Raw genomic sequence first — 13,926 nt, 5'->3', positions numbered from 1 at the left:
GTTAGAAGGGAGGGTTGCTGACGTCAGCTCCGGGCCGGATGATCGCACTGGAAGAGTAAGTCCTGAGCTGTGCAGAGACTGCGCAAACGTTTGTGCAGGAGGACAACCTGAGTACTTTGATGATCTTGTATTGGCAAATGGTCAGCTTAAGGCTCCTCGTCCACCAGCACGTTCTCCTCCAACCCCTTAGTTATTTCTAGGCCCGTACCGGCCATGTGTGGGAGCCGGATGTTGCTTATAGTATTATTGAATGACCCGATTGCCAGATTGTAGGCTTGGCTTGCTCTTTTCGGCCTCTTACTATCCCGGGTTGCTTCGGCAGGAGATCTTTCACTTGAAATGTTTCTTAATCGTTAGTAACCCAGAGTTTGGGCTCTCAGACTTTTTCCCTGGAGCTCCTTTCTTTTCTACCCCCCCCCCCTATAATTAGTTTTTGTTTATGACGTACGACCTCACATAGTAATGTTACTGCGAGGCCTTTCCCCCTGCCAGCACTTGTGTGGTGACCCTCTACGTCCGCCATGCCTCCAGTGACTTGGCCGGCTCTTTATACTGTGTTGTGATGGGTATATTGATGGATCCCCCAAATATCTGCTGAGTTACCCACAACTTTCAGAGTCCTTTGTCTCCGGGGGTGACTGGAGTACGACTAAATCTCAGGTAATAAATACGTTTGTTGGTGACTTCGGTTTTATTTTCCGGCAACTAATCAGCAGACGTTGGCGCCCTTTTCCACGAAGAAACAGGTCGGTGTATTCGACAAACAGTATAACAGCAATACATGTTAACAAATTACCCCTAAGACATTATATACTTTATCACTGAATTAACTCACACATTACAACAATTTACCCTTACTAATACATTAATGTTACACTGCGGTATAAGTGATCTTCGTCTTACTGAAATGTCTTTAGCTATGACCTTAGTAGGGTCACCGTTGCCTTGCTCTCACCAGTAAGGTACGGAGGATGACCTTTGGCTGGGGAATGTAATAATCGCAGATGTCCCTAAACTGCGTTAGGACAATGCTATGGTTCTTCTATATAATATGAGGGTCTTTTAACAAGGAGTCTCTAACGTTATGTCACTTATTTTGATTTAACCACCTGCGCTGAAGCCTGGATATCAGTAACATTATTCATTTATTTATTATCATTATTAGTACCAGTTATTTCTATAGCGCACACATATTCCGTAGCACTGTTTGGCCTTTCACATCAGTCCCTGCCCCAGTGGAGCTTACAATCTATGGGGGTCATTCCGAGTTGATTGTTCGCTAGCAACTCTTTACAGCGCTGCGATCAGGTTAAAACTTGACAAAACTGTGCATGCGTATGCACCGCAATGCGCAGGCGCGTCGTATGGGTTCAAAGGGGATCGGTGCTGGGTGATGGATTTAACTAAAAATCCATTCGCACAGCCGATCGCAAGGAGATTGACAGGAAGAGGGTATTTGTGGGTGTCAACTGACCGTTTTCTGGGCGTGTTAGGAAAAACGCGGGTGTGTCCAAGCGTTTGTAGGGCGGGTGTCGGACGTCAATTCAGGGATCGGACAGGCTGAAGTGATCGCAGCGGCTGAGTAAGTCCAGAGCTACTCAGAAACTGCAACAATTTTTTTTGTGCCGTCGGCTGCACAAGCGTTCGCACACTTGCAAAGTGACAATACACTCCCCTGTAGGCGGCGACTATCTGATCGCAGCGCTGCAAAAAATAGCTAGCGAGCGATCAACTCAGAATGACCCCCTATATTCCCTACCACATGTACACGCGCACACGTTCACACTAGGGTTAGTTTTGTTGGGAGACAATTAACCTACCTGTATATTTTTGTATTGTTGGAGGAAACCGGAGTACCCGGAGGAAACCCGCGCAAGCACGGAGAGAACATACAAACTCCACAAAGTTAGGGCCATGGTGGGAATAGAACCCGTGACCTCAGTGCGGAGGCAGTAATGCTAACCACTACACCATCCGTACTGCACTGTTGACCGAGGTTGGGAAAGCCTGGGGGTAAGGTAAGTGACAGGGTTAGGGTTACCTGCTGTTTGCTGCTGGACCTCCCCCTGGCAGCGCAGTCAGACTCCGGCGTTTTCCGCTCACCTCACTTTGCAGCGACGCCTCCTCCTCTTCTGGTAATTTGTAGAACTTGCCCCTGCTCTGACGCCCCAGCGCACCCAGACTCCTGCGTCCTCAGTTTATTGCCCCGTACTGCCATTAGACTGCCCCCGTCTGCAGGTAATAACCACGGGAGACTTTAATCTTCCTGATGTAACCCAGGAGGCGCTTGTGGCTGGCTCCACTAGAAGTAGTGACATTCTGAATCCCTGCAGGGAGAATCCCTCCGGCAATTGGTGAGAGAGCCCACTCAGAAAGACACAACTTAGGGGGTAATTCCAAGTTGATCGCAGCAGGAATTTTTTTTAGCAGTTGGGCAAAACCATGTGCACTGCAGGGTGGGGCAGATGTAACATGTGCAGAGAGAGTTAGATTTGGGTGGGGTGAGTTCAACCTGCAATCTAAATTGCAGTGTAAAAATAAAGCAGCCAGTATTTACCCTGCACAGAAACAATATAACCCACCCAAATCTAACTCTCTCTGCACATGTTACATCTGCCCCCACCCCCCCTTTCCTGTTACGATCAACTTGGAATTACCCCCTTAATTCTTACTAATGGAGACAGAATATCGGACGTAAAAGTGGGTGAGAACCTGGGATCCAGTGATCATCAAGCAGTATGGATCAGCATAAAGACAGAGACTGACTCATCCCATACAAAAACAAAAGGTGTTGGATATTAGGAAGGCTGACTTTGTAGGGATGAGGAATGTGTAAGCGATGCTTTGGTAGAGTGGAGGAACTTGATAGCCGTGCAGGAGAGGTGGGAAACATTAAAAAGTGCAATATTAAAGGCAACAGATCTTTGTATCAGAAGGGTTAGGAAAAGCACCAGTTCTGGAGGCCATATACCCAAAAAGATATAAATACATTACAGACTGTACCCAGAAGGGCAACTAAAACAATGCAGGGCCTACATCCGCCTCCGAGACTGGACACGGCTTATTATATACATATATATCTGCATAATGCTGCGATATTGCATGTTACTCCGGCATGTGATATCAGCCCAGGTAGGGGGGGGGGGGGAGCATCACGTCTCCGGATCCCGCAGCCCATCACATTTATCCCTGAATGTCCTGTGGAGATAAAGAGACCCTCTCCACGAGGGACCAGGCGTGGAAACATACATCACACAAGTCTATAATACGTTATTATTATTATTATTTTTTTATTAAGTGTCAAAATGTTACATTAAAAAAAAATTCTGTTCATTTAAAAAAAAACAAAAAAAAAAACAATAACAGTCGCAACAATATATTTTTTTTAACCCCTTAACGTCTGTATAGCTGAGGTTCTAAAGGCAGATATACATGTACAAAAAGGCACTAAACATCTGCAAAACCCACCGGGACCCCAACAAGAAACATCCTCGTCTCAAAAGTGCAATTAACGGAGTCATTTTGTACAAGGTTCCAGGTCTGCGCGTCCGTATCAGTGCGGGGTGAGAGGGGGGCGGCGGGTGCAGCACGCCTACAGGGCCCACCGGAGAACCGTCTACTGAGATAGCAACAGGACCCTGGAATGTTGTTATCATACAGAGCCGCCTTGCTGGAGGGAACTCCGGGAGCTTATTACAGTACAGAACACCAGACGTCTAGCAGAGAACCAAGCTTAACATACAATACAAACCCTTTAAGGTATATGCTGTATACTCACAAGTGGTTACCCAATGCTGCGTGCACAGGAAGGTAAAGGCGGAACTCCGAATGGCAGGCAACCAATCACAGTAAGGGTGATAATAAAATGTACTGCGCTGTATTCCGAATTTATTCTGTGTATAATGTCCATTCCGTGAGTATGGAGAACAGTGCACAGAGGCAAACTAGGCTGTTGTCTAGGGCTCAGCAGATTGGGAAGGGGGGGGCTAATATACTGAATGAGTGACACTCCCAACAGAAGAAGTTGCCCTACGCTGCATAGAAGGAAAGAAGTGTGGGCACCTGACAATGCAGCCGCCATATTGATCTGTTGGACGCCATCAGGAACAACGTTTCCTCTTGTGGTGAACGCAGCAGATGGTAATCCCCCTTGTGAGCACACGTTCGGCTCTCGCGTACATATCACTAGTCATTAGGACAATCTCTGTCTAATATTTGCCGCTATGAAGCTTTGTTGCGGTTTCAGCGTCGGCAGGAAACTATTGGCAGCTATAGTACCGTAAGCCGTGAGCGCAGCATTCATGTATTATGACATATACGGATTATATTCTGCTGGTTAAGGATGCGCCGAGGCTCCGGCAGCCGGTAATGAAAGCTACTGGTGCCATATCAGCGGGCAGGGCACCAGGTAAACTCCTCACCAGCATGTAGGTGTTCCCCCCCAAAATGCGCCAAAACAATTACCAACACATTAACTTGTGGAAGCCAAAATAAATAGACCTAAACAATGTAAAAATATTACTGAGAAATATAAGCGTTAAAGAATGGACGGAGAGTTGTCGCATTCGAGAGCGTAATAAAATAATATTTACATAAACGGAAACAGATTTCCTCATACGTCGGTCTCTCGGTCAGAGGCAAAACATAGGGGGTAATTCCAAGTTGATCGCAGCAGGAAATTTTTTAGCAGTTGGGCAAAACCATGTGCACTGCAGGGGAGGCAGATATAACATGTGCAGAGAGAGTTAGATTTGGGTGGGTTATTTTGTTTCTGTGCAGGGTAAATACTGGCTGCTTTATTTTTACACTGCAATTTAGATTGCAGATTGAACACACCACACCCAAATCTAACTCTCTCTGCACATGTTACATCTGCCTCCCCTGCAGTGCACATGGTTTTGCCCAACTGCTAACCAAATTCCTGCTGCGATCAACTTGGAATTACCCCCATAATAATAATTGTTCACATGCAGCATATGGTGTAAACGGAAGACAGCGAAACGTGTCACCATGTCGACCAGCCTGAAATCCCAAAAATGTAAAACAATTTGATAGCTGAGGATCGAGAACACTTATCTCGAAGGTGCAGATAGAAAATCAAGTGTAAATTAAATATTATCTAAAACATCAGGTCAGCTGAGCACCAAAGGATTCTGGGAAGTGTGTGTGGGGCGGGGGGACATGCCAGAGAAAGACGGGTGGAAGACAAGTGGACAGGGTAATAAAGCAAGAGGTTTGCTGACACATGAGATATGAACCGAAGGCACAAACAGAATTACAGCAAGACCCTCCAACCATTATTTCTGATGACAGCCAAGGTTAATCTGACAAACCAGGAATTTACGAGATTGGGGGGGGGAAAGGTGGCAGTAAATTAACCCCAAATAAAAGTCCCATGAGGAAGCCGGTGTGCACCTACAGCAAAGATGGGGTAAAAGTGTTATTATGTGAAGGGGTAAAATTACAGTGACGGCGCTGACAAATCTAAGGTTCCAACATTCATCAAAGAACTGTTAAAAAAAATAATAATTTATACAACAGAACAAAGACACTATAAGAAAGCAAACAAAAACAGAAAACTTCTGTGTAAAGTGCAAAAAAAACCTAACTTTTAGAAACCAACACAGGAAGGAGATGGAGAAACGCGCATATATATGGAAAGGACTGCAATGTTCGCGAAACGTGCACATATCTAGAAAGGACTGCAATGTTGGCGAAACGTACACATATCTGGAAAGGACTAATGTTGGCGAAACGCGCACATATCTGGAAAGGACTGCATCATTCAACCAAAAGAAAATTGTTCTGTGCAAGGGATTCTGGGAATGCGCCACTTTACCATAGGTCCAAGCTTCGGTAGTTTGCAGAGAGAGGCAGAGGACGTGTTGTGTGTAAATGCTGCAGGGAGTAGGAAAAGCAGAAGGTGCCGCATGTCAAGATTCTTGTGGGGAAGGGGGAGTATTTAGTAGTGTTACCTACATATATCCCTACGACAGATCGGTGTCCTGTGACGGATGTGAGGGGGTCGCTGTGTACACACAAGTCCATCATAGCTCAGTGCAGGTGACAGGAGTCAGCCCATGAATCAGAAGTGTTGGGCCCAGACCCGCTGTCAAAGTGTCCAATTCCTCCAAGTAGCGCTCATGGAGGGAGGCATCAGCCGGAGGCCGCGGAAGATAAAGGAACCTCACAGCGGACTCTGCACCGCCTTCCTCTGCGACTGCGCGGTTTGCGGCACCCAGGTACTCTTCAGAGATGGGCTCACGTGTAAGGCCAGGCAGTTTGCCGTTCTGTCCCCGCAGCGCTGCCACAGTATCCCAGCCCACCACCCGGATGGTGGCTCGAATGCGCAACTTGAATAGCAGCTCGCGGAATTTCATTTCGGCGGCTAGCCAGCCAGTACTGTCAGCGTTGCCCCCGGCTGCCCTGGACTCCACACACAGAAAGACACGGAGCTGGTACCGGCGCCACATGGCAGCCATGTTGAGGATGCAGGCCATTTGCAGCAAAAACAAACTACACACATCCACGTATGCCGAAGCCTGGGGGCGCAGCAGGTCCAGCGGCCACACATCGATGTACACAGCAGGATTGGACGCCGAGATTCCTGGCCTGGTCAGCGAGGGGAATCCACGCGCCAGGACAATGTTTTTATGCATCTTTAGTGCGTCACAGATCATGGCCACGTACTCGGTAGGACTCACGTGGCGAGGAGATTCTGGACATCGGACAGGCGGGAAATGGGCCTGCAGAGAGGCGGCATCAACACCAAATGGATCGTCCTGTGGAGAGAGGCCGGGGGTAAAGGCCGAGTCCTGCAGGAAGTAATCATCGGGGCTCGCATCATCGTAGAATCCAAGGACCAGCGTGTTAGGTTTCATCCCTCCTGGAGGTGGAGAAACAAAACTAATGTGAGCATGACAGCTCTGAGTCACATGATGATGTGGGTGGGGTCAGTACAGGAGTAGCAGAGAGATACAGAACAGAGTAGAGGAGGCAGCAGAAGCAATGGGTGGAGGTTTTAGTGGGGTCAGTACAGGAGTAGCAGAGAGATACAGGACAGGGTAGTGGAGGTGTTGGTGGGGTCAGTACAGGAGTAGCAGAGAGATACAGGGCATGGTAGTGGAGGCTGCAGAGGCAATGGGTGGGTCAGTACAGGAGTAGCAGAGAGATACAGAACAGGGTAGAGGAGGCAGCAGAGGCAATGGGTGGAGGTGTTAGTGGGGTCAGTACATGAGCAGCAGAGAGATACAGAACAGGGTAGTGGAGGCCGCAGAGGCAATGGGTGGTGGTGTTGGTGGGGTCAGTACAGGAGTAGCAGAGAGATACAGGACAGGGTAGTAGAGGCTGCAGAGGCAATGTGTGGAGGTGTTGGTGAATTTAGTACAGGAGTAGCAGAGAGATGAAGGACAGGGTAATGGAGGCAGCAGAGGCAATGGATGGAGTTGCTGGCAGTATGAGTACAAGAACAGCACTACAATGGACAATGGCTGGAGGCGGAAGAGGCAATGGGTGAAGGTATTGGTGGGGTCAGTACAGGAGTAGTAGAGAGATACAGGACAGGGTAGTGGAGGCTGCAGAGGCAATGGGTGGGTGGGGTCAGTACAGGAGTAGCAGAGAGATACAAGACATGGTAGTAGAGGCTGCAAAGGCAATGGGTGGAGCTAGAGGAGTAGCAGAGAGATATAGGACATGGTAGTAGAGGCAGCAGAGGCAATAGGTGGAGGTGTTGGTGCGGTCCGTACAGGAGTAGCAGAGAGATACAGGACAGGGTAGTAGAGGCTGCAGAGGCAATGGGTGGAGGTGTTGGTGTGGTCAGTACAGAAGTAGCAGAGAGATACAGGACATGGTAGTGGAGTCCGCAAAGGCAATGGGTGGAGGTGTTGGTGGGGTCAGTACAGGGGTAGCAGAGAGATACAGAACAGGGTAGTGGAAGCATCAGAGACAATGGGTGGAGGTGTTGGTGGGGTCAGTACAGGAGAAGCAGAGAGATATAGGACTGGGTAGTGGAGGCGGCAGAAGCAAAGGGGGGGAGGTGTGGGTGGGGTCAGAACAGGAGCAGCAGGGAGATACAGAACAGGGTAGTGGAGGCAGCAGAGACAATGGGTGGAGGTGTTTGTGCGGTCAGTACAGGAGTAGCAGACTACAGTACAGGGTAGTGGGGGCGGCAGATGCAGTGGATGGAGTTGCTGAAAGGATCAGTACAAGAACAGCAGAGACATACAATGGACAATGGCTAGAGACGGGAGATGCAATGGGTGGTGGTGTTGGTGGGGTCAGTACAGGAGTAGCAGAGACACAAGACAAGGTAGTGGAGGCAGTAGAGGCAATGGGTGGAGGTGTTGGTGGGGTCAGTACAGGAGCAGAAGAGAGATAATAGGATTTTGGTACTTACCAGGTAAATCCTTTTCTTTGAATCCATAGGGGGCACTGGAGTACTCTTGGGATGTGGACGGCTTCCGCAGGAACAGGGCACTGAATATTTAAATTTAGAACACTCCACCCCTCCATATCCCAGAGTACCTCACTGTTTTTTACTGAGACGAATAGGAGCGATAGAGAGGTTGACAATGGAGAATTACATATAACATAACTGACAACAATAAAGTTGACACATAACGTTACTGACAACTAAACAGTTGACACCATAACCGATAGAACTTGATAATTTGGACCAGTCGGTGAGAGTGTGTTACCATAAGATCCCCTGAACTTACCACAAACCAAGTTAAACTGCTCTGGGTGGGCGTCCAGTGCCCCCTATGGATTCAAAGAAAAGGATTTACCTGGTAAGTACCAAAATCGATTTTCTTTTTCATCCACTAGGGGTCACTGGAGTACTCTTGGGACGTACCAAAGCTTCCCCCGTGGGCGTGAGAGCTGTTTGGCACCTGTAACACTAGGCGGCCAAAGCTAGATGCTGATGCCGCAAACGTATCAAACTTGTAAAAGCGCACAAACGTGTGCACTGATGACCATGTAGCCGCACGGCAAAGCTGCGCCATAGAAGCTCCACGACCAGCTGCCTATGAAGTTCCCACAGAACGTGTGGAATGAGCTGTTACTGATGTAGGCGGCTGTAACCTAGCATGAAGGTAAGCCTGACGTATGGTCAGTTTTATCCATCTGGATAAGGTCTGCTTAGAAGCTGGCCAACCCATCTTGGCAGCATCATAGAGAACAAACAACGTATCTGTCTTACGAACTGTAGACATTCGGGATACATAAACGCGTAGTGCGCGTACCACATCTAAAGTTCCTGAATCTCCTGTTAACACAGGAACTACTATTGGTTGATTGATGTGAAAAGATGACACTACCTTTGGTAAGAAAGCGGGATTCGTCCAAATACGGTGTCTTGCATGACAAGGCACCCAAATCTGAAACACGCCTTGCCGAAGCTAAGGCTAGGAGAAAAATTGTTTTCCACGTGAGAAACTTAATATCCACTTGTTGTAAGGGTTCAAAATATGAAGACTGTAAGAAATCTAAAACCAGATTCAAGTCCCATGGCGCTGTAGGTGGAATGAATGGAGGCTGTACTCTGAGGACACCTTGCAGAAAAGTGTGTACAGACGGCAATAGAGCCAATCGTCTTTGAAAGTAAATTGACAAAGCAGAGACCTGCACCTTTAGTGTAGATAAACGCAGTCCTCCATCTAACCCCGTCTGCAGAAATAACAAAAGACGGGATAACTTGAAAGATGATGTCGGAAACTTCCGAGCTTCACACCAACCTATATAGGCACGCCAAATTCTGTAATAATGAGCTGCCGTAACCGGCTTCCTAGCTCGTAACATGGTTGGTATAACAGATTCTGGAATGCCCTCTCTTCTTAAGAGGGCGGTCTCAACAGCCACCCCGTCAAACGCAGCCGCGCTAAATCGGGGTAAAGGAACGGACCCTGCTGTAACAGGTCCGGACGTAGTGGGAGCGGCCAAGGATTGTCTGCGAGTAGTCCGCGGAGATCCGAGAACCAAGCTCTCCGAGGCCAATGAGGCGCCACTAGTATGACTGTGACGGCCTCTCTTTTGATCCGTTTTAGCAACAGAGGGAGCAGCGGAAATGGTGGAAACAGATACACGAGGCTGTACGGCCACGCAATTGTGATAGCATCCACCGCCACTGCCTTTGGATCTCTCGTTCTGGACACATACTGGGGCGTTTGGTGATTGTGGCGAGATGCCATCAGGTCCACTTGAGGGTAACCCCATCTCTGGACCAACATGTGAAACACTTCTGGATTTAACGCCCATTCTCCTGGATGAAAATCCCGACGGCTGAGATAATCCGCCTCCCAGTTGTCCACTCCCGGAATGAACACTGCCGACAATATCACTTGGTGATGTTCGGCCCAATTGAGGATTCGAGCTACTTCCCGCATTGCCATGCGGCTTCTCGTTCCTCCTTGTTTGTTGATGTATGCGACTGCCGTCGCGTTGTCTGACTGCACCTGGACAGTCTGAGACCGAAGCATGTGTACTGCTTGTTGTAGCGCACTGTAAATTGCCCGGAGTTCCAGGACATTTATAGACAGCAATCTTTCGTGATCCGCCCAGAGACCCTGGAGCTGACAATTTTGAACTACAGCTCCCCAACCTCTGAGACTCGCGTCCGTCGTTAGAATTATCCAATTCCAGGCGCCAAACCGTTTCCCTGCGGTTAGATTGTGTACTTTGAGCCACCAGAGTAGAGATACCCTTGCCCGTGGCGACAACCTCACCCTGTGGTGAATCTGCAGATGCGAGCCCGACCACTGTGCGAGAACATCAAGTTGAAATGGACGTGAGTGAAATCTTCCGAACTGAAGCGCTTCGAAAGCCGCCACCATTGTGCCTAAGAGGCGAATGCACAAATGTACCGAGGCTGTGCGTGGCTTGAGCACTAATTGTACCAGATGATGAATAATCTGTACTTTCTGTTCTGGTAGGTAAATTCTTTGATTTACCGTATCGAGAATCATACCTAGGAATTGAAGTCGTTGAGACAGAATTAGATGTGATTTCTTGAAGTTGACAGTCCAACCGTGGTGAACCAGTACATTGTACGTTAGCAACGCATGTTGGAGGAGCATCTGTTGAGACGGAGCTTTGATGAGCAGATCGTCTAAGTACAGAACTATTGTCACTCCCAGGGATCTGAGATGAGCTATTATCACAGACATCACTTTGGAGAATACCCGAGGCGCTGACGAGAGGCCAAACGGTAGAGCCTGAAACTGGTAATGGTTCTGGCGTATTGCAAAACGCAAGAACCTCTGATGAGGTGGCCAAATCGGAATGTGTAAGTACGCATCCTTGAGATCTAGCGCAATCATGAATTCCTGTGGCTCTAAACCTGCAATTACTGACCGCAGAGATTCCATCTTGAATCTGTAGTAAGTGACGTACTGATTGAGACCCTTTAAGTTCAATATTGGCCTGACGGAGCCATCCGGCTTCGGTACCACAAACAGACTGCAATAATAACCCTGACCCTGTTGTTGTACCGGGACATGAATCAAAACTGCTGAATCCAGTAGGGACTGAATGGCAATTTGCAGAACCTCCCTCTTGTCGTCCGAGAGAGGTAGTCCTGTCTTGAAAAACCGCAGTGGCGGAAGACAGTCGAACTCTATTTTGTAACCTTTTAACACTAAATTGCGGATCCACCCATCTGTGGATGTCTGGAACCACGCCAAATGGAACGTCTGAAGGCGTGCTCCCACAATTGGAGATCCAAGATGGGCTGGGAGCCCGTCATGCCACTGGCTTGTCGGTGACCTTAGCGTCCTGACGACTGGTGTTGGTTTGTTCGAAACCACGTCCTCGACCTAGTCTACCAGGCGTGGCTGTTCCTCTGCCACGCCCTCGAAAGGGCTGAGGTCTAAAGGATTTGAACGCAGGTCCAGAGTATCTCCGTCTTGGTACCGTTGGAGGCAATGGTAAGAAAACAGACTTTCCTCCCATGGCCTCAGAAATCCATTTGTCCAATTCAGGACGAAACAACTTCTCGCCACCGTAAGGTAACGCCTCTATACCTCTTTTGACCTCTGCCTCCGCTTGCCAAGAACGCAGCCAGAGTGCTTGTCGTACTGTAACCAGTGACGATGAAATGCGAGAAGTGAGCTGACAGACGTCAGTAGAAGCTGTACATAGATACTCCGCAGCCTCACAGATTTGATCAGCAAGAAGTATAAGGTGATCATCATGTAGGGCAGACTTGAGTTCTGTTATCCATACTATGAGCACCTTAGTGACCCAAATGCCAACCAACCCAGGTCTAAGCAACACACCTGCTGCTATATACATGGACTTTAGCATAGTTTCTATTTTGCGGTCTGAAGGGTCTTTAAGCGTAGTAGCAGTTGGTACTGGTATGGTTAATTTCTTTGTAAGTTTAGACACAGACGAATCAACCATTGGTGGATTCTCCCATGTACATGTCACAGAGTCTGGAAACGGGTAACTAGACTTAAATCTGCGAGGTATAGAAAACCGTTTATCTGGATTCTTTCGTGTTTCTACTAACATCTTATTAAGAGACTCCGAAACAGGAAAACACATTGGAGATCTCTGTCGTTTAGTAAATATGACTTCATCATTTGTCAGAGGCTCCTCAGTTTCTGTAAACTTCAGAGAAGGACGCACCGCTCTGATGAGATTATCAATGCCTGGGCTGTCAAAATCTTCACTATCTGACTGCTGGTCTACTTCGCCCTCCTCACCCTCATCTTGCGCAGTAAGGTCTGGCATGGAATCGTCAGAATGCAACATAGCAGAAACTGGTAAATCATACGAAAAATGATATTTATCCCGTCTACCCAAAATGGATTTGGACTTTTGGCAAGGCTGAGACGCCTCCGGTAGTTCTGGCGGTCTCACCCTAGACTCAGATCTTGCCGCTTCCCGCTCTTGTCGAGCGGCGGTCAATTCTGATTGCAACCCAGCCAGTACATTGGCTAGCATTTCCCATGGAGGGTCCGGGGAGGAAACCGGCTTTAAAACCGGAGCAGAAATTGTATTCGTAGCTGAATTCACAAAACATACTGTACATGTGGTAGATCCATCCGGTAACACACTGCTACAGACCTTGCAGTGAAACTGCTTTTTAGTTTTTGCTGGTGCCTTACTCATTATGCAGACAGACAATACAATATACAAAAACAGACAACTTGCACGACTCCGTAAAATAGTACTAAGGTGTGTGTGATATATATATCTGGCCAAGTGCAGTACACGTGGCCAGTCCTATATGAAATGTGATCCCAAATTCCCACTAACACCCCTGTGCCTCCGGTGGAGTAGAGATGTAGGACAGGAACGTTCTGGAATCACAACAGGAAGAACAGGAAGCATGGTTAAAATGGCCCCCATGCCATGCTTACAGTATAATCACAGTACAGGTCATAATCTTTTGAAACAGATATATAACCTGGGATAGTGGTAACAAAAGCCTAACAGCCTATGATTTTCTTATAATCTATGCAGCCTAGCATACTGGTGCTGCTCCTCCCCCCCCCCCCCTGTGCAGCATCGTGTGCTGTGAGCTTCTCTCCCCCCCCCCCATGTGCTCCGTGTACTGGAACACCAGGAGCATGTAAAAGGGCTGGGGAGCGGGAGCCGGGGAACGGTAGCCGGAGGACGGCCAGCGGGCGCCGGGGAACGGACAGCGGGAGCCCGGGAGCACGCTCCATAGAGCCGTTGTAGCGGCTCTATGAATAAAAGACCTGCAGGCGGCGCGGCTCTGAGCAGCGGCGGCGGATGGCTTACATTGCCGCTCCCAGAAACAGTGTCCCCAACACAGCGGGGCTGCCGCCCCGTCCCCCAACATACCTGGACGCCTGTGGTGAGGGCTATGACGGGGCTTCTCTGCAAGCTCCGTCCAGCCTTTTCTGCAGGATGTCTGCTCTGGCTGTGAGGGTGCTCTTTTAGAGAGGACCGACA

The 13,926-nt window shown here is 48.5% G+C and overlaps 1 protein-coding gene across 2 annotated transcripts in view; it reads right to left on the bottom strand.

Moving 5' to 3' along the window:
* Window positions 1-4,906: 4,906 nt before the first annotated feature.
* The window catches only part of SLC12A9 (solute carrier family 12 member 9), a 40,727-nt gene continuing 31,707 nt past the window's right edge, over window positions 4,907-13,926 (bottom strand). For both annotated transcript variants that reach the window (XM_063930698.1, XM_063930699.1), the window contains exon 14: window positions 4,907-6,886. In XM_063930698.1, coding sequence (XP_063786768.1) covers window positions 6,048-6,886 — 839 coding nt within the window. In that variant the 3' untranslated portion in view covers window positions 4,907-6,047. The remainder of the gene's footprint in view (window positions 6,887-13,926) is intronic.

This window comes from Pseudophryne corroboree, chromosome 6 (assembly GCF_028390025.1).
Source record: "Pseudophryne corroboree isolate aPseCor3 chromosome 6, aPseCor3.hap2, whole genome shotgun sequence".
In the NCBI taxonomy this organism is placed as follows: Eukaryota; Metazoa; Chordata; class Amphibia; order Anura; family Myobatrachidae; genus Pseudophryne; species Pseudophryne corroboree.
Note: the sequence above shows the minus strand (reverse complement) of the source record. Positions and strands in the feature narration are given on the sequence as shown.